We start from the raw sequence: 21,905 nt of genomic DNA on the forward strand, positions 1-21,905 counted from the left end.
AGGATCAAGTAGGTAAAAAGACGAGGGCTAGTAGAAATCCTTGGGTAACAGAAGAAATATTGAATTTAATTGATGAAAGGAGAAAATATAAAAATGCAGTAAGTGAAACAGGCAAAAAGGAATACAAACGTCTCAAAAATGAGATCGACAGGAAGTGCAAAATGGCTAAGCAGGGATGGCTAGAGGACAAATGTAAGGATGTAGAGGCCTATCTCACTAGGGGTAAGATAGATACCGCCTACAGGAAAATTAAAGAGACCTTTGGAGATAAGAGAACGACTTGTATGAATATCAAGAGCTCAGATGGAAACCCAGTGCTAAGCAAAGAAGGGAAAGCAGAAAGGTGGAAGGAGTATATAGAGGGTCTATACAAGGGCGATGTACTTGAGGACAATATTATGGAAATGGAAGAGGATGTAGATGAAGATGAAATGGGAGATACGATACTGCGTGAAGAGTTTGACAGAGCACTGAAAGACCTGAGTCGAAACAAGGCCCCCGGAGTAGACAATATTCCATTGGAACTACTGACGGCCGTGGGAGAGCCAGTCCTGACAAAACTCTACCATCTGGTGAGCAAGATGTATGAAACAGGCGAAATACCCTCAGACTTCAAGAAGAATATAATAATTCCAATCCCAAAGAAAGCAGGTGTTGACAGATGTGAAAATTACCGAACTATCAGCTTAATAAGTCACAGCTGCAAAATACTAACACGAATTCTTTACAGACGAATGGAAAAACTAGTAGAAGCCAACCTCGGGGAAGATCAGTTTGGATTCCGTAGAAACACTGGAACACGTGAGGCAATACTGACCTTACGACTTATCTTAGAAGAAAGATTAAGGAAAGGCAAACCTACGTTTCTAGCATTTGTAGACTTAGAGAAAGCTTTTGACAATGTTGACTGGAATACTCTCTTTCAAATTCTAAAGGTGGCAGGGGTAAAATACAGGGAGCGAAAGGCTATTTACAATTTGTACAGAAACCAGATGGCAGTTATAAGAGTCGAGGGACATGAAAGGGAAGCAGTGGTTGGGAAGGGAGTAAGACAGGGTTGTAGCCTCTCCCCGATGTTGTTCAATCTGTATATTGAGCAAGCAGTAAAGGAAACAAAAGAAAAATTCGGAGTAGGTATTAAAGTCCATGGAGAAGAAATAAAAACTTTGAGGTTCGCCGATGACATTGTAATTCTGTCAGAGACAGCAAAGGACTTGGAAGAGCAGTTGAATGGAATGGACAGTGTCTTGAAAGGAGGATATAAGATGAACATCAACAAAAGCAAAACAAGGATAATGGAATGTAGTCTAATTAAGTCGGGTGATGCTGAGGGAATTAGATTAGGAAATGAGGCACTTAAAGTAGTAAAGGAGTTTTGCTATTTGGGGAGCAAAATAACTGATGATGGTCGAAGTAGAGAGGATATAAAATGTAGACTGGCAATGGCAAGGAAAGCGTTTCTGAAGAAGAGAAATTTGTTAACATCCAGTATTGATTTAAGTGTCAGGAAGTCATTTCTGAAAGTATTCGTATGGAGTGTAGCCATGTATGGAAGTGAAACATGGACGATAAACAGTTTAGACAAGAAGAGAATAGAAGCTTTCGAAATGTGGTGCTACAGAAGGATGCTGAAGATTAGATGGGTAGATCATGTAACTAATGAGGAAGTATTGAATAGGATTGGGGAGAAGAGAAGTTTGTGGCACAACTTGACCAGAAGAAGGGATCGGTTGGTAGGGCATGTTCTGAGGCATCAAGGGATCACCAATTTAGTATTGGAGGGCAGCGTGGAGGGTAAAAATCGTAGAGGGAGACCACGAGATGAATACACTAAGCAGATTCAGAAGGATGTAGGTTGCAGTAGGTACTGGGAGATGAAAAAGCTTGCACAGGATAGAGTAGCATGGAGAGCTGCATCAAACCAGTCTCAGGACTGAAGACCACAACAACAACAACAGGTATTATATTCCACAGGGACCTTCTTTTGCAGCCTGACGACGAGCTGGCCACCAATTTAGAGCGACGAGGAGTTCATTTTGTCTGGCACATCCATCAAGGTCTGAGGGATAATCAGGTTGCCACCGGTGCCTTCATCTTGGCCTTCGAGGGTGACACATTGCCCGGGAAGGTCTACCGCTGTGATATCAAGCCATATATCTTTCCCCCAATGTGGTGCTTTAATTGCTGGAAGTTCGGCCATATGTCTTCCGGCTGTACTTCCAGCATCATATGTTGAGATTGTGGACATCCATCCCATCCCAATACTCCATGTGCCCTGCCTCCCATCTTTGTCAACTGCGGAGAGCATGATTACCCTTGCTCACCAGACTGCAGGATTTTACAGGGAGAAAGGAAAATCATGGAATACAAGACGCTGGATCGACTGACTTACACTGAGGCCAATGTGAAATTTGAGCATCTACATCCTGTGGCTGCAACCTCCTCTTATGCTGCCGCTACGAGAACAGTTGTAGCACCATCAGTTCCGTGAGTTTCAGTCGGCTCTCAGAGCCAGAAGACTACACCTACCCCTTTGATGGTGGGGGACACTTTCCTCCCTGTTGCTCCCGCACCACCTACCTTGGAAGCACTGTACCCCAACCATCGGGGGACGCTAGTCCCCACTTCTCAGCTGGAGAAGTGTAAGTCTTCTTTGGCTTATCTCGCTAGGAAGGGGTCCCTTGGGTCACTCCGTTCCCAGGTTTCTGCCAGTGGGAAAGATGACACCTGCCAGTGGCTGAAGTGCCCAAAAGCAGCTGGTTGTAGGGCTTCACGATCATCCTCAATCCTGTAGACTGAAACAGTGAAGCCTTCCCATCCAGAAAAACCCAAGGATCAGTGAGAGAAATCCAGAAAGAAGACCCTCAAGACAAAGGGAATTGAGGTGGTACCCACACCACCGCTACCTACAAGCTCTGCGTCTGAGGATGAGGTGAAGATTCGGGTGTCCGCGATATTACAAGAACCATAGCAAATATAATTGTGTCAGGTGGAGTTCACATTTATGTCCTGAGCTCAGTATGTAGTGTAGTGTACCTGTGCACCTTCAAACTCCACTTGAAGCTGTGGCTGTGAGGAAATGGCTGACACAAGAAATAACTGTCTGCAACGTATATCTCCCTCCAGATGGTGTGGTATCCCTGAATGTATGGGCTGCACTGACTGATCAGCTCCCTAAACCTTTCCTACTTTTGGTAGATTGTAACGACCTTAACCTGTTGCGGGGTAACACCATGCTTGCTGACCATGACAGAGTTGTCGAAAATTTACTGTCCCAACTCGACCTCTTCCTCTTAAATACTGGGGCCGCCACATATTTCAGTGTGGCTCATGGTAGTTACTTGGCCATTGATTTATCAATTTGCAGCCCAAGACTCCTCCCATCTATCCATTGGAGAGCACATGACAACCTGTGTGGTAGTGACCACTTCCCCATCTTCTTGTCACTCCCCTGGGCTTTAAACAAGGCAGACTGGGCAGCCTTCACCTCCGCTGTCACCATTGAGTCTCCCCCACGTGGTGCCATCGATGTTGTGATTGAGCAGGTCACTACAACAATAATTTCTGCGGTGGAAAATGCGATCCGGTATTCTCTAGGGTGCCCCTGGGCTTTAAACAAGGCAGCCTGGGTAGCCTTCACCTCTGCTGTCACCATTGAGTCTCCCCCATGTGGTGCCATCGATGTTGTGATTGAGCAGGTCACTACAACAATAATTTCTGCGGTGGAAAACGCGATCCGGTATTCTCTAGGGTGCCCCTGGGCTTTAAACAAGGCAGACTGGGTAGCCTTCACCTCTGCTGTCACCATTGAGTCTCCCCCATGTGGTGCCATCGATGTTGTGATTGAGCAGGTCACTACAACAATAATTTCTGCGGTGGAAAACGCGATCCGGTATTCTCTAGGGTGCCCCTGGGCTTTAAACAAGGCAGACTGGGTTGCCTTCACCTCTGCTGTCACCATTGAGTCTCCCCCATGTGGTGCCATCGATGTTGTGATTGAGCAGGTCACTACAACAATAATTTCTGTGGTGGAAAACGCGATCCGTCATTCTCTAGGGTGTCCCCGGCGAAAGCCAGTCCCTTGGTGGTCGCCGGAAGTTGCTGAGGCAATTAAAGAGCATCCGTGAGCTCTACAGCAACATAAGCAGCACCCTTCCCTAGAGCTCCTAACAGCCTTTAAGCGGCTCAGTGCGTGCGTTCGCCTGCTTATAGAACACCGGAAACAGGAGTGTTGGGAGAGGTATGTGCCGGCTACTGGGTGCCATACGTCACCTTCCCAAGTCTGGACAAAGATCAGACGTCTTTTTGGGTACCAGGCACCAACAGGTGTACCTGGCATTGACATCAATGGCGTGCTGTGTAATGATGCAAACATGATTGCCGAGCACTTTGCTGAACACTATGCTCGAACCTCTGCATCAAAGAACTACCCCCCAGCCTTTCACACCCTACGGCAGACGGAAAGGAAAGTCCTTTTGTTCAGTGAACCCTGTGATACCCCATTTACAGAGTGGGAGTTCCTCAGCACCCTTTCACATTGCCCTGACACAGCTCCTGGGCTGGATCGGATACACAGTCAGATGATTAAACATCTCTGATCTGACTACATGCGATATCTCCTTATCACCTTCAATCGGATCTGTTGTAATGGTGTCTTTTCATCACAATGGCGGGAGAGCACCATCATTTCCGTGCTAAGATCTGGTAAAAATCTGCCTGATGTGGATAGCTGTCAGCCCATCAGCCTGACCAACGTTCTCTGTAAGCTGCTGGGATGTATGGTGTGTCGGCGGTTGAGTTGGGTCCTGGAGTCATGTGGCATACTAGCTCCATGTCAGGGCGGCTTCTGCCAGGGTCGCTCTACCACTGATAATCTTGTGTCCCTCAAGTGTGCCATCTGAACAGCCTTTTCCAGACGCCAACACCTAGTTGCTGTCTTTTTTGACTTACGTAAAGCATTCGATGCGACCTGGCGACATCATATCCTTGCCACATTGTATGAGTGGAGTCTCCGGGGCCCACTCCCAATTTTTATCCAAAACTTCATGTTGCTCCGTACTATCCGTGTCCAAGTTGGTGCCTCCCATAATCCCCCCCCCCCCCCCCCCCCCCCATATTCAGGAGAATGGCGTTCCACAGGATTCCGTATTGAGAGTATCTCTATTTTTACTGGCCATTAACGGCCTAGCAGCAGCTGTAGTGCTGTCGGTCTCCCCTTCTTTGTATGCAGATGACTTCTGCATTTTGTTTTGCTCCTCCATTACTGGTATTGCTAAGCAGTGCCAACATGGAGCCATTCACAAGGCACAGTCATGGGCTCTAGCTCATGGCTTCCAGTTATCAGCCGCGAAGTCATGTGCCATGCAGTTCTGCCGGTGTCGTACCATTCATCTGGAACCTGAACTTACTTTAATGATGATCCACTCACGCTACTGGAGATATATCGATTCTTAGGACTGGTTTTCGTCACCTTGTGACTTGAGCTTTTAGCACGGGTCTGGTGATCAGTGTCCTTGTGGAGGCTGGAGTCTCTCCATTGAGGTTAGGCATGCACAACTGCTCGCCAGTTACGTTGCACATGTTCATAGTTCTCCTACACATCCGAATTACCGTCTCCTTTTCCCAACCACGGCGGTTCATTTCTCGCATCGGTGGTCCAGTCAAGGCTTACGATTTCGGTTTGCGTCTGGTCCCTTCTGTCTGAACTGGAGTCCTTCCCGTTACCATGTCTCTTCGAGGTCCATTCATGTACACCTCTATGGTGTACACCTAGGCCACAGATTCTTGTGGACCTTTCGCATGGCCCTAAGGACCCCGTTAACATTGCGGATGTCCACTATCACTTCCTCTCGATTCTCGACATGTACTGGGGCCGTGAAGTGGTTTACACCGAAGGCTCGATGGCTGATGGTCACATAGGCTTTGCGTATGTCTATGGAGGACATATTGAACAGCACTCCTTGCCAGATGGCAGCAGTGTTTTCACTGCAGAGCTGGCAGCCATATCTCGTGCTCTTGAGCACATCTGCTCATGCCCTAGCGAGTTATTTCTCTTGTGTACTGACTTCTTGAGCAGCCTACAAGCTATCAGCCAGTGCTACCCTTGCCATCCTTTGATAGTGTCCATTCAGGAGTCCATCTATGCCCTGGAATGGTCCCATCGTTCAGTGGTGTTTGTGTGGACCCCAGGGCACTTCGGAATCCCAGTAACGAACTTATCGACAGGCTGGCCAAACAGGCTACGCGGAAGGTCTTCCGGAGATGGGTATCTCCGAAACTGACCTGCGTTCTGTCTTACGCTGCAGGGTTGTTTGGCTTTGGGAGATGGAATGGCATAATAATACGCACAACAAACTGCATGTCATTAAGGAGACTACGAATGTGTGGAAGTCTACCATGCGGTCCTCTCGCAGGGAATCAGTTGTCCTCTGCCAGCTCTGCAGTGGCCATACGTGGGTAACGCGTGGTTACCTTGTCAATCTTGAGGACCCACCTGGGTGTCGCTGTGGCTCACAAATGACAGTCGTACACCTCTTGCTGGACTGCCCATTTTTAGCCGCTAAGCAGTGGACTTTTAACTTTCACAGTACCCTACCTTCGGTGTTGGGCGACAATATCTCAACAGCAGCTTTTGTTTTATGTTTTATTCTTGAGGGTGGGTTTTATCATTTGACCTAAGTTTTAGCGCTCGTCCTTTGTCCCTCTGTGTCCTCCACCCTAGTGCTTTTAGAGTGGAGGTTTTAATGTGTTGCACAGTGGCTGGCTTTTCCTTTTTATTCTCATGGTCAGCCAGTCATGATAATCTGCTCTCTTGTTTTGATCTCTTCTACATGTTTCTTGCATCTCTCTGTGGTTTTCTTGTCTGATTTTGTCCATTTTAGTGTTTGTTGCCGTTCAGTCATTCTTGTGGTCTTCTCCTTTCTTCCAGCTGTGTTTTGTATGTTTCGATTGTTTTACTCCGACCCTTGTGGAATTATTTTAATTGTAACGAGGGACTGATGATCTGGCAGTTTGGTTCCTCCCCCCTTTTTTAAACCAACCAACCAACCAACCAAAGCTTTAGCAGCACCGTCATTAATAATATTTCCATTACAGTCAGGCAGGAAAGGCATTGAGTGTGTCATGGTACTAGCATGCTTTACATACAACTAGAATCTCTTTAAAGTAAGGTAGGTGATATATGTGGCAGAGGTGATATATGTGGCAGAGTTGATGACAAAGTACAATGCTGGTGCAGGCAGAAATGTTTTGGAGTACATTGGAAGTTAACTGTTTCACTTAGTAACTAAATCAGCAGTCACAGTGGCATCAACATTGGGGGGATTCCATCAACAACTGACATCGGCTAAAGACGCCCGATCTTTTCAAACCAGTACACCAATGTTTGTGTGGTCTCAGTGCAACTGATCTGAATGGCTGAACATACAGATTTTGGAAGTTGATAAATAGAATTCAAATCAGTTTGTTTTCTTTAGTCGAATCAGCTGAATTTACCACTTGAAAAACAAACGTACAACTTCGAACAATGGTTGGTGGAATTCAGATCCGTTTGTTTTCTTTGGTCAATATTCTCACATGAATTTTGAAAAATTTTTATGTGTAGGACAAAAAGGAGGAGAAAAATAACAACAGAGATGTGTCTTGTAAATTTATGGTCTGAAATTGCTAGATTTTGGAAACCACAAGTTACTAACAACTTGAAAATATAATAATAATTTCTCGAATGTTACCTTTTATTACATAATGTCTTTTCAGTGGCTGTGTAGCCATTTTAGCCTCATGTCTATACGTAATACTATGTGTTTCTTCTACATAGGCAAAAGCTGTGTTAGAAATTTTAGGCACAGATTATGACCTCTAGAAATTGTTTATTCACATGAGAAAAGTGATGCTTAAAGTTTCTGTATTGGATCTTTTTTGTAGCAGCTATTGTTCATTGCTGCTTATTTGCATTTTCATGCCAGTAGAAAGTGTGGTGTGTGTTTTTCCACTTTTCATTGCTTGAGGTGCTCAGAGTATTTTATTCTAAAATGAATGTTTGTCTTTCATGCTATGCTGAATGACAATCGTTGAAGGATGATAACTAATCTGACCTATGTCCGTTTTGCTGAATTTTTTTGAAGTTGTTCAGAGTGTTCATAATCTTGCTTTTTGATGTCACTGCAAAGTGTCTCACCTATGGAATAGAACTTTTCTGTTCATCTCTATATTTGTAAAACTTGTCTGGTTATTCCAATAATTGCGGAAAGAGAGTCTAATCTCCACAGTAGAACAGATACTAACTTAACCTCCTTGATGAGAAGACCAGATGCGTTGTGACCAAGCTGTCAGCCAGCATAATTGTACGACCTTTGGCTATGGTGTCTGCTGACTGCTTTCTCCTCTTTTAGACATGATTTTCTTTTTGGTGTGTGTGTGTGTGTGTGTGTGTGTGTGTGTGTGTGTGTGTGTGTGTGTGTGTGTGTGTGTGTGTGTCATACGTGCATTTTGAGCTCAGAACTTCACTCCTGATACACTAATGACAGCCATTGTCAGTACTCAAATTTTGCATTCTTCCAACAATTGCACCTCATCTACAAAGAAGATTGTGCTTCCATTTCTGAGATAAAACAATAACCTAAACCTAATCCAAACTAACATAACCTTTGCACCTGTCTGCCCTATTTGCTCATTTTACTTCCTTCTTTTATCCCTTTGCTTCTCCTCCTCCTCCTCCTCCTCCTCCTCCTCATCATCATCTTCTTCTTCCAGTTCCTCACCCCCTCTCCAGCACATGTTCTCTTTTCCATTATCCTCTTTCTTTTCCAGGTATATAGAGGGGAAAAGTTACTGCAATTGATGCAGTTCTCCAACTTACGCTAATACTCATTAGCATATTCTGTAACGTAAAAGATGGTTCTTGACTGTGAGAGATTGCTATCAGTAGCTAACACTTTTCGTCAGTTAGTAATAGGAATACCAGCTGTAAATTTCTTATAATTCGGTGATTGAAATTATTTCCATTTTACTGCTTTTACACTGTCACTGCTTTCAAAGAAGCTTTGAAATTCCCTTAATGTTTCAGATAAAATGAGGATACGTAAATTAACGGCACTAGTTTGTGCTGTTCTTATCTTTGGAGGCTGCATGCTGCTGTACCTTATGATGGATGTGACTTTATTGCCTCATGAATTTCAAGAGGTATGTTAATTCAGATATATTTTGCAATGAGAGTTAATACAAAACTCTTTTATTTGTTAAACAAGCACCAACGTAAAATTATTTTCATTGAAATTTATTGAAAATGTGTTCTAAATTTTTAAGTACCATAATTTTTCCTTAAAAGTTGTATGTAATAGGTTTTTAGATTAGCATAATATGAAACTGAGCAAGGTTTTCAATCCCTTATTCAGGTTTCCATAAATCATTTTTGGCAAATGTCAGGATGATGCCTTTGAAAAGAACATGTTCAGTGTTGTTTCCCCCATAGTCATATCTGATTTAATACTTAATCGTAACAACTTCAACATTGTTGACATACACATTTAACCTTTATTATTATTTTAGTTCCAACTTCTAGTAATGTTACTTCATAATGTTTGTTATCTTTGTGTTCAACAAATTAGATGAAGATGATGATTATTATTTCTGGTATTGCCTGACGTAAAAGTACAAAATTATCAAAGAAAAGTCTAGTATTGTGACACATTTGCAGATTTTTTGGCATAGTGCTGTTAAAGAATATATCGAAATAAAGGGCCCAGAAAAAACTGAATATAAGTAGATACTTTAAGTTAATCATTGTAAGTGCACCCTGTTTGATAATGAAGAAGAACAATGGAGTAATAATGCTACATTATCTCGAAACATTGACTGTATATTCTAACAGAGAGCATAAGGGTTACCAATTAGTTTGAATCGAGTACAATGAAGCAAACTGAAATGGAAGAGCTCCATAATTTATGGGAAGAAATGCTGAGCTGGCCGTTTGTGCTATACAGTCAGTATGGCTGGATGCACAAGTGATTTGTAAGTAGCATCCTTTGCAGACTGACTGCACTTTCTCAGTAACCTGTGAGAACGAAAGTCTGCCACTTGCCTTACCCACAACTGAGCCTTTTGTGATCATTTAATTTCATATTTGTTGTAGGTCTGCTTCTTCAACAACATAGATTTTATTGAGCACAACTCATTTACGATTAATTTACAGAAAGTAATAGTTCCTGACTCACTGGAAATACAAAAAGCAAAGAACTTCTCGATGTGATTCCCTCGTGGTCACTTCGGTACTCCGAATGTTTGTTGAATAAGTCACGTCAGTGCTGGATTACATTGTTTGTTGGTTTGAATGTGGAGCACTCTAATATGAACCATGCTTTTGGTGCAGCCATACACCATCAGTTTTTTCACTGAAAACACAACAGTCGGTTAAATTATGAGTCAAGACAGTCCAACATTAAGCAGACAAGCAAATCTGTGCACAAGCCAAACCTTATTGATCGATAATGACGAAGCCTAATTCACAGTCCAGGAGAAACTACTGAGCACAGGGTTGTCATCGATAGACACACCGGAGAGTTTGCTGTAAACATTGGCTGGCTGATGAAGTTAGTGTGTGGTGATCTGCAGCAGTCCTAAAATGTGCCACTGGCATTTTACACCTACCCTAGCTGCAGCAGATGAATCCTTCCACCCTCTGTCTGGCAAACATGCTGGAGAGACACCTGATTATATTGAGTGATCCACTGATACATGGGTATATTGAGTGATCCATTGATACATCTGGCAGGATTACAAGAATATCAATGCAAAATATTGCACCTGGGTATCTGTATGAGACAGCTGATTTGTCCAAGTGTGACTCATTGAGTCAGTAGCAGTAATGTTAGGCTGGAGTGAATTATTCTGCTTTACATTGTGAACTCTGAAACAGACACAGATTTTCACAAGGAACAAACTTATTAGTAAATTTGCTCAGATAGTAATTGCATAATCTTTTCAGAGTGATTTGCTCTTCAAGCTGTCTGTTTCACTATCTTTCTATGTCAGCTGTAGTGTACTTGTAGGGAGCAAAGAATGAGACGTAGGGAGCAAAGAATGAGACATTGGTTTTTGAACATGATTTCACCTTCAAGACAACTTATTGAGGCCCCGTTTTTTATACCAGAGTTAAGCATTTCAAGATTTATGAAATATAAGTAATAAAATTTTTTCAGTTTATTCTGTGTTACACACATCTTGAGCCTTAGGCCAAGTTTTTTTCACAGGCATCACTAATGTGACCTATGAGGATGTCCTATTGCCTCCTTAAATTGATATGAATTGGCTCTTAAATTTACGTGACTATGGTGCAGCTTAGATGGAACATACAAACACAGCAAATTATTTGAGGAATGGTGCAGTGAGCTGATGCATGAGTTAAGCCTCTGGACTGACATTTAACATCAAAGTACCCATCCAGCCAACCTTATTTAGGCTTCAATTGTTTCCCAAAATTGATTAAAACAAATAACAGGCTGTTTTTTCCGAAAAGGGCACGATCGATTTCCTTCTCCATCTTTATACTGTCCAAGCTTGTTCTTCATCTCCAGTAACATTGCCATCAATGGAACATCAAACCATAATCTTCCTCCTCTTGACTTGTGGAGGGGCTAATGCTCTGTGTGACTGTCTGTTGCTGAATGGAGCCCCTCTAGGTAAGTTGGTTGCTCATTGTACTGTTTGTACTGGGTACTCATTTCTTTCATTATTCACCCTTGGCACATCAAACTTACAAGAATTTCTGTACTGACAGTAATTTGACCAATGATGTAATTAAAGGTACTTTTGTTGACTATCTAATGTTCTCCCAGCCATGATAATATTTGTCTTGAATAGAATATGAGCAGTGGTTTGGGAGAATTTGACCCTGCATCTTTTGTAATATTAATCAAACAGTAGTGTTTGGAAATATCTGATAAGTGATCCAAAACTTGACTAATTATCAATCAATATCTCTAATGAATGGGTTTGTGAATTATGAATGGTCAACCAGGAACTCTGTTGGTGCCTGGAAGCCAGAGGACATTTATCACAATTCAAAAGTGGCTTTCGGGCATTCTGGTCCACCACAAACTAACTGATTCATCCTGAATCTGCAGTGTGCCATGCTTTCTCCCATAGCCAACATTTGATCACTGTTTGTTTGATCTATGGAAGGTGTTTGATACCATATGGCACCATCACATCATGTCAGCACTGCATGAGTGGAGTTTTCAGGGCTATCCCATTTTTATTCAGAATTTCCTATCTCTCCAACTTTTGGGGTCAGGATAGGTTCGATCCTCAGCAACCAACAGGTACAGGTAACTTAGATCTCTCCTTTGTCATCACATTCAGTGGTATCACGACTGCAAGAGATCTATGGTCTCACTGTTGTTGTATTTGCCTGCACTATAGCTCTCCATCATCGCACAGCCCAAAGTGCCAATTTCAAGGGACATAGCAGAAATATAGCCAACCCCTGGGGGTGACATGGGGCTGCTGCATTATTAGGAGGCTGGGTGGTTGAGGGCTGAGACTGGATAGCAGGCTGATGAACTAGGAAGATGTGGCTGTTGAAATTAACATTTTATTTCCAACTTGTACATTGATTCTGCAGTGTGGTGGGATGGCAGTTGGTCAAAAGGCCTGTGGCAAGAAGTGTGCCCACAATGTTGTCAGAAGGTGGCTGCTGTGCCTGGGGTGTGACCTGTTGCCTCGTGGTAGGAGTCCAGCTGCTGCTTGAGTGGACTGTCAGTTCTGTAGCACTGTGGCACCAAATCCAGTGGGTGGACTTAGTGCAGGAAGCAGGTACCCCGACAGGGACTTGAACCTGTGACTGTGGCAGGCGGCTCCGTATGTGCTACTCTTGGTCACATATCTGACAGCACTACCAAAACCTCAATTATGGAGACGTCACCCTGCCTGCACTGCAAATTACTGCTGTTTTGGCAAGCTTTGCTGAGCAAGACTAGCCCTTCTCGCAATAATGTCACATACTTGTTGTCTTACCACATATGCCAACATCCTGCGTTCACCAGCCACTGGCACCTAATACAGTGTTTCACAGCATGTCTCACAAATTTTACTCTTAATCTGGTAGCAGAGAAGACATGGGCCATCAGGTCTTCTTCAGAATCAGTTCCACAACAAGTGTCACATATACACCATAAGTTTTCCTTACAAAACATCTGGTGGCACAATTTTCTGAGTTCAAAGTATGCTTTTGATGTCAACATGTAGATGCCAAATGTGCCATTTACTTTTGCTATTTAATTGCTTACATCTACCCCACCTAACAGTCCATTAATTTCTCCTCAACTTTCATCACTTTGTGCTTCTGTACTGCATGAGTGCAGGTTTAAGGGCTATTCCGTGTTTATTCAGAATTTCCTATCTCCCATCTCCCCTCTCCCCTCTCCCTCTCCCCCCCTCACCTGGCAATGACAATCACCTTCCTTCTAGTTATTGCCCCATTTCTCTCACCAGCTGTGTTTGCAACGTGATGGAACGTATAATTCATGCCTGGCTGGTGGCTCGAGTTTTGCTATTTACTAACCGTTGCACAGTGTTTATTTCTTGCATGCCGTTATGTGGTTGACCATCTCGTTACTTTGTCAAACCATGTCACGAATGGTTTTCTGTGAAATGCCAGACTGTGGCTGTGTTTTTCGATTTGGAGAAAGCCTATGACACCTGCTGGAGGACTGGTATTCTCCGTACTCTCTACACGTGGGGCTTCTGTGGCTGCATGCCCAGTTTCCTTCAGGAATTCTTAAAAGACCAAGTTTTCAAAGTATGGTTGGATTCTCCCTTGTCGGACACCTTTTTTCAGGAAATCTGTGTGTCTCAGGGTTCTGTCCTAGTGTCATCCTCTATGCTATCACTATTAACCCCATTACGGCCTGTCTCCTGCCGAGCACCTCCGACTCCCTTTTCGTTGATGATTTTGCCATCTATTGCAGTTCTCCACAGACTTATCTCCTTGAGCGGCATCTTCAGCGATATCTCGATTGTCTTTGCTCATGGAGCATTGACAATGGCTTTCTCTTTTCCACTGACAAAATTGTTTATATGAATTTCTGGCGGCACAATTGGTTTCTTCCACCGTCGTTACATCTTGAGCCTTTTGCTGTTCCATTTGTTAAAACTACAAAATTCCTGGGGCTCATGTTCAATAGGAAACTTTCTTTGTCCTCCCACATGTCTTACCTGGGCCCCCACTGTACACGGTCCCTCAATGTACTACGGGTCCTTAGCAGTACTTCCTCAGGAGCGGATCGAACCATCCTCCTCTGTTTGTACTGGTCCCTTGTCCATTTAAAACTAGACTATGGGTGTTTCATTTATGCAGCTGCACATCTGTCCCTTTTATGCTGTCGCAGTACTATCCACCATCGTGACATCCGTTTGGCCATTGGTGCCTTTTACACTAGCCCGGTTGAGAGTCTGTATGCTGAAGCAGCCGAACTACCACTGTCATACTGCCGTGACTTTCTCTTTGGCAGATACGCAGGCCGTTTGTCTGCCATGCCTGGCCACCTATCCTACGCCTACTTCTTTGATGACTCCTTTGATTGCCAGTATGGGGCGCATCCCTCTTGTGTTACCTCCTGGAGTTCGCTTTCGGCTCTTTCTCCGGCAGTGTAACATCATGCTAACTCTCACTTCCCCAAAGTTTGTGACTCGTTCACCACCTTGGTTTTGCGTGGTGGCCTGTGTTCACCTTGGGCTTCATTTGCTTCCTAAAGACACTACTCCAGCCTTGCTCTGTCGCCGTAAGTTTCACGACCTTCGCATGGAACTTCACGATTGTACCTTTGTGTACACTGATGGCTCTCAGACTGACTGTGGTGTCAGGTGTGTCTTCGTCATTGTCACCGTCAATTTTCAGTATCAGTTTCCAGAACACCGCTCAGTATTTACAGCAGAGCTCTTCGCCCTGTATCAGACCATGCAGTACATCCAGCGACACAGGCTTTTCAATTGTGTCATTTGCTCTGATTCTGTCTGTGCCCTTGATAGCCTCAGTGTGCTGTACACCATCCATCCCTTAGTGCAACAGGTACAGGAAAGCTGTCACTTGCTCACTCCTGATGGAGTCACTGTGATGTTTATGTGGGTTCCTGGTCACATCATTCTGACGGGAAACAAAGCTGCTGATGCTGCTGCCAAGGCTGCAGTCTTTGTACCTCGGCCTGCTAGTTCTTCCACTCCTTCCGATGATCTCTGTGTTGCCGTCTGTCAGAAGATGGTGTCACTCTGGCATCACTACTGGTCCTCCCTTCATGGGAGCAAGCTCTGAGGAATTAAACCTCTCCCATCAGTTTGGACAACCTCTCGGTCCTCTCACCACAAGGAGATCATTTTAGCTAGGTTGTGTATTGAGTACTATCTTTTTAGCCATCGCCATTTGTTAAATGGTGCTCCCCTACTACCATGTGCTCATTGCCCTCAACCTCTGATGGTTTGCCATTTCCTGACTGAATGCCTTTTTTTAATCACTTACAATCTCATTTATGTTTTCCATCCGAATTATCAGCTGTTTTAGTGAACAACCTGCAGGCTGCCGACTGTGTTTTACTTTTTATCTGTTGTAGCAATGTTTCAGAGGACATTTAAGCTTTAGTTCAGGACTTCCGTTTCTCTATGGCATATTTTATGGACCTTCCTCAAAGTCCCTATTTTTAGCTGTCTTTGCTTCCATCACTTGTACTTAACGTGTATTCATTTTTAATTCCTTTTTTTTCCCCTCTCTTAGTGTTCTACAGTTCTGACATGGGGGGCATATTAACCTAGTTGTTTTTGCACCCTAAAACAAAAGTCAGACCATACAAAATTCATAAATTCACCCTTAACATACTCTTCACAGTACCCAACACATTGTATCCTAAATAATCAACAACAACAACAACACACACACACACACACACACACACACACACACACACACACACAAACAGCTGCTTCTGTGATATCAAGGCATATGGTACTTCTTGCATGTGTTCATTTACAGTTCCCTGTGTGCTCCTCCATTTCCTCTTTTTTTACTGTTTGCTCTCGTTCCAGTCTCTCTGCACCTGGGATCGACTCTGGAGCGCCTCTGAGCAGCTGTAGGCATCCAACATGCACTATTGTCGATCTTTTTAGCAACTGTAGCCTAACATTGACAGATAATACTTCATCACAGATTTCTTCGTCACGCCTTTTCAATGCTTTCGGTGTGTAAGAACTAGACATCACCACCCCCTGCCCCACTCTATAATGTGGTACGTCTCCCACGCATTTGACAACTTCCTCCTGTCCACCCCTACTATCATTACCATAATGCTATTGATAAGCCATACCACACCTATTCCACCAAGTCTGGTGGCACTCCTTGTGCATATGCCCTGTACTCTCACAATTTCAACACTTCAGATTTGCAGAGAATAAATCATGCCCTTCCCTCACACCCGTTAACACATCTGTCTCCCCACACTCCAACACCCATCTCACAGCCGAATGGAAATCCTTAGGTGCCCCTGTGCACATCATCCTTAACATATCTGGTGGCAAACCCTTTAGGAAAGTATTGACCACGCTCTGCTTGGCCTCTTGCAAGAAAACTTAATTCGCTTCATCAGTCGGAGTCACCTCATATAGTCATACATTCACTTTTCTTTCTCTGTTGGCAAAAATCTTCCATGGTCTCCACTTGCCACTTTGTAATAGTGCTCAGCTACACCAAAAAGAATCTCATACTATTCTGCTTCTTATACCTCTGCAGATGCTCCTGTTCCAACTACTCAAGCATTTCTTCCTTACCTGACACTTCCGTGCTTCTCACAAAAGTCTCTGCCTTTCCTGCTAAACATAACTTTGCTACCTGCAACTTGTTATGGGTGGACTTCCAGTATTTACTGATGTTGTCGTGTCCTCCACTAACAAAATTACATCCTCAGATAAACTTTCAGAAAAGGGACAGACTAGGTTTGTGGAAGCTAGATCTGTTACAAGCCTCTCTAGCTGCAAGCTTATTAAGCAAGATCTATTTTCTGCTCTCCATTGTGCTACCTCATTGACTAATGCCTCAACTGCCACTAGCCCATTGATGCCCTGCGCCTCTGACTCTGCCATTGCTGCACCTTTACCCTTCATTAATACACAATCAAATGTGCAGTAATTACCAAATGACAAAAAGAAAGGGGTTCTCTACAGTGCTTTGCAACATGACCAAACTGATGGCAAGTAAAACAAGTTACATATACAGATTCAGCACACGGTGTGGGGTGCCCAATCAGATTACACTGTGAACACCTCATAGGGTCTAAATACTGCTCTTTACTGTTGCCACAAAATTCCCGCACATTCTGCTCTAAACAAATTAACCCTCACATTACAGTAGTGCTCCCTCTTAGATCACCTGCCAGTCATACATATAAAAAATAAGTTTCTCCATGCACTCCACTGTGTTGATAGTGCAGATTGTGTTCCTGCACAGGTGTTGTACCCTGTGCTGCCCACTGAAGACGGTATCAGTACTTGTGACACCACTTTATAGCTGCCCCTGGGGATAATATGGGGTGGCTGCAATGTCAGGGGACTGGATTGCAGGCCAATGAGGCCCAGGAAGAAGTGGCTGTTTAAATTAACATTTTATTTCCAATTTATACGTTGGTTCACTGGTGTGGTGGAAAAGTGATCATGCTCCTGCCCACAGGAGTGGACTGGTAGTTGTTCAACCAGTGGCTAGCCTCCATCCAATTGGCTGCAACACGCGCTGGCACCCTGCTTTGCTGACATCTGCGGTTGTGTCATGTGCACAGTTATATTGCGTGTGCCACATCACTGATGGCAGCTGTAAGTACTGGAATCTTGCAGAGGTAGTCTGTCTTTATTGAATGACCACACCCAGGCAGCCAAGGCAAGCAGTAAGAGGCTCGCCCAATACATTGTTGAAAGTGGCTATGGTGCCTGAGATGCAACACGTTACCTCCTGGCAGGAGAGCAGCTGCTGCTGGAATGGCCAGGTAGGCCTGCTGTACTGTGACACCAAGTCTGGTGGACAAACTTAATGCAGGAAGCAGGTACCCCAGCAGGGACTCAAACCCAAGGCTATGGCTGGCAGCTCTGTATTATCTCCTCATCTGGCATTGACCATCTGTCCTGTTGGTACTGCTGTGCTGACAATGAATCTGCTGCAAAATGGATTGTTATTTACAGCAGATAGCATCCCACTTGGGGTGCCAATGCACCTCTCCTGGTCACATACCTGGCAATACCACCAAGACCCCGATGATTGAGACACTGCCTTGCCTTTGCCCTGCACTACTGCTGCATTGGCAAGTTATGCTGAGTGAGGCTAGCCCATCTTTCAATAATTTCATGTGCTTGTTGTCTTAACCCAAACATCAACATGCCACGCTCACTGTCCAATGGCAGCTTGCCACGCTCACTGGCCAATGGCAGCTAATGCAATGTCCCACTGCGCCTTTTCACGTTTTACTCTGCCGGTAGTGGCACTACAGAAAGTTCATAAATGGGCTGTGAGTCTTGGGTATCACTCTCCTCCCATGAAGACTTTTGTTTTGCACTTTTGTTAACTCAAGATTATGCAGTCACATCCTGGACGTTATCTGGGTAAGCAGTTACTTGAAGTCATTGAAACTTTCAAAGTCTTTTATTTGACAGTCAACTTGGTTACTGTATGTACATCAGCTAAATGCAAATTGGTTATGGAAATGTAATTCCCCTAGTATCCCCTGGGATGCAGACCACACATTTCTTCTGTGTATTTATAAAGCTTTTATTTCTTCCAGCTGGATGATGAATGTGTTCCCTGTGGGTCGTCTGCATTATCAGTATTGAGTTTGTTATACTGTGTCCCTTCCCCCCATGAACCATGGACCTTGTCGTTGGTGGGGAGGCTTGCGTGCCTCAGCGATACAGATAGCCGTACCGTAGGTGCAACCACAACGGAGGGGTATCTGTTGAGAGGCCAGACAAACGTGTGGTTCCTGAAGAGGGGCAGCAGCCTTTTCAGTAGTTGCAAGGGCAACAGTCTGGATGATTGACTGATCTGGCCTTGTAACAATAACCAAAACGGCCTTGCCGTGCCGGTACTGCGAACGGCTGAAAGCAAGGGGAAACTACAGCCGTAATTTTTCCCAAGGGCATGCAGCTTTACTGTATGATTACATGATGATGGCGTCCTCTTGGGTAAAATATTCCGGAGGTAAAATAGTCCCCCATTCGGATCTCCGGGAGGGGACTACTCAAGAGGATGTCGTTATCAGGAGAAAGAAAACTGGCGTTCTACGGATCGGAGCGTGGAATGTCAGATCCCTTAATCGGGCAGGTAGGTTAGAAAATTTAAAAAGGGAAATGGATAGGTTGAAGTTAGATATAGTGGGAATTAGTGAAGTTCGGTGGCAGGAGGAACAAGACTTCTGGTCAGGTGACTACAGGGTTATAAACACAAAATCAAATAGGGGTAATGCAGGAGTAGGTTTAATAATGAATAGGAAAATAGGAATGCGGGTAAGCTACTACAAACAGCATAGTGAACGCATTATTGTGGCCAAGATAGATACGAAGCCCACACCTACTACAGTAGTGCAACTTTATATGCCAACTAGCTCTGCGGATGACGAAGAAATTGAAGAAATGTATGATGAAATAAAAGAAATTATTCAGATTGTGAAGGGAGACGAAAATTTAATAGTCATGGGTGACTGGAATTCGAGTGTAGGAAAAGGGAGAGAAGGAAACATAGTAGGTGAATATGGATTGGGGGACAGAAATGAAAGAGGAAGCCGCCTGGTAGAATTTTGCACAGAGCACAATATAATCATAACTAACACTTGGTTTAAGAATCATGAAAGAAGGTTGTATACATGGAAGAACCCTGGAGATACTAAAAGGTATCAGATAGATTATATAATGGTAAGACAGAGATTTAGGAACCAGGTTTTAAATTGTAAGACGTTTCCAGGGGCAGATGTGGACTCTGACCACAATCTATTGGTTATGACCTGTAGATTAAAACTGAAGAAACTGCAAAAAGGTGGGAATTTAAGGAGATGGGACCTGGGTAAACTAAAAGAACCAGAGGTTGTACAGAGATTCAGGGAGAGCATAAGGGAGCAATTGACAGGAATGGGGGAAATAAATACAGTAGAAGAAGAATGGGTAGCTTTGAGGGATGAAGTAGTGAAGGCAGCAGAGGATCAAGTAGGTAAAAAGACGAGGGCTAGTAGAAATCCTTGGGTAACAGAAGAAATATTGAATTTAATTGATGAAAGGAGAAAATATAAAAATGCAGTAAGTGAAACAGGCAAAAAGGAATACAAACGTCTCAAAAATGAGATCGACAGGAAGTGCAAAATGGCTAAGCAGGGATGGCTAGAGGACAAATGTAAGGATGTAGAGGCCTATCTCACTAGGGGTAAGATAGATACCGCCTACAGGAAAATTAAAGAGACCTTTGGAGATAGGAGAACGACTTGTATGAATATCAAGAGCTCAGATGGAAACCCAGTTCTAAGCAAAGAAGGGAAAGCAGAAAGGTGGAAGGAGTATATAGAGGGTCTATACAAGGGCGATGTACTTGAGGACAATATTATGGAAATGGAAGAGGATGTAGATGAAGATGAAATGGGAGATATGATACTGCGTGAAGAGTTTGACAGAGCACTGAAAGACCTGAGTCGAAACAAAGCCCCCGGAGTAGACAAAATTCCATTGGAACTACTGACGGCCGTGGGAGAGCCAGTCCTGACAAAACTCTACCATCTGGTGAGGAAGATGTATGAGACAGGCGAAATACCCTCAGACTTCAAGAAGAATATAATAATTCCAATCCCAAAGAAAGCAGGTGTTGACAGATGTGAAAATTACCGAACTATCAGCTTAATAAGTCACAGCTGCAAAATACTAACACGAATTCTTTACAGACGAATGGAAAAACTAGTAGAAGCCAACCTCGGGGAAGATCAGTTTGGATTCCGTAGAAACACTGGAACACGTGAGGCAATACTGACCTTACGACTTATCTTAGAAGAAAGATTAAGGAAAGGCAAACCTACGTTTCTAGCCTTTGTAGACTTAGAGAAAGCTTTTGACAATGTTGACTGGAATACTCTCTTTCAAATTCTAAAGGTGGCAGGGGTAAAATACAGGGAGCGAAAGGCTATTTACAATTTGTACAGAAACCAGATGGCAGTTATAAGAGTTGAGGGACATGAAAGGGAAGCAGCGGTTGGGAAGGGAGTAAGACAGGGTTGTAGCCTCTCCCCGATGTTGTTCAATCTGTATATTGAGCAAGCAGTAAAGGAAACAAAAGAAAAATTCGGAGTAGGTATTAAAATTCATGGAGAAGAAATAAAAACTTTGAGGTTCGCCGATGACATTGTAATTCTGTCAGAGACAGCAAAGGACTTGGAAGAGCAGTTGAATGGAATGGACAGTGTCTTGAAAGGAGGATATAAGATGAACATCAACAAAAGCAAAACAAGGATAATGGAATGTAGTCTAATTAAGTCGGGTGATGCTGAGGGAATTAGATTAGGAAATGAGGCACTTAAAGTAGTAAAGGAGTTTTGCTATTTGGGGAGCAAAATAACTGATGATGGTCGAAGTAGAGAGGATATAAAATGTAGGCTGGCAATGGGAAAGAAAGCGTTTCTGAAGAAGAGAAATTTGTTAACATCCAGTATTGATTTAAGTGTCAGGAAGTCATTTCTGAAAGTATTCGTATGGAGTGTAGCCATGTATGGAAGTGAAACATGGACGGTAAATAGTTTGGAGAAGAAGAGAATAGAAGCTTTCGAAATGTGGTGCTACAGAAGAATACTGAAAATTAGATGGGTAGATCACATAACTAATGAGGAAGTATTGAATAGGATTGGGGAGAAGAGAAGTTT

At 43.6% G+C, this 21,905-nt stretch overlaps 1 protein-coding gene across 2 annotated transcripts in view; it reads left to right on the forward strand.

Annotated features, from left to right (window-relative positions):
• LOC126466493 (alpha-mannosidase 2) overlaps nucleotides 1-21,905 on the forward strand; it is a 201,713-nt gene that overhangs the window by 9,046 nt on the left and 170,762 nt on the right. For both annotated transcript variants that reach the window (XR_007585984.1, XM_050096391.1), the window contains exon 2: nucleotides 9,065-9,180. Coding sequence is in view for 1 of the 2 variants with exons in the window: in XM_050096391.1 (XP_049952348.1) it covers nucleotides 9,070-9,180 (111 nt within the window). In the remaining variant the exon portion in view is untranslated. The remainder of the gene's footprint in view (nucleotides 1-9,064; nucleotides 9,181-21,905) is intronic.

The sequence above is a fragment of the Schistocerca serialis genome, chromosome 1, assembly GCF_023864345.2.
Source record: "Schistocerca serialis cubense isolate TAMUIC-IGC-003099 chromosome 1, iqSchSeri2.2, whole genome shotgun sequence".
Lineage (NCBI taxonomy): Eukaryota > Metazoa > Arthropoda > Insecta > Orthoptera > Acrididae > Schistocerca > Schistocerca serialis.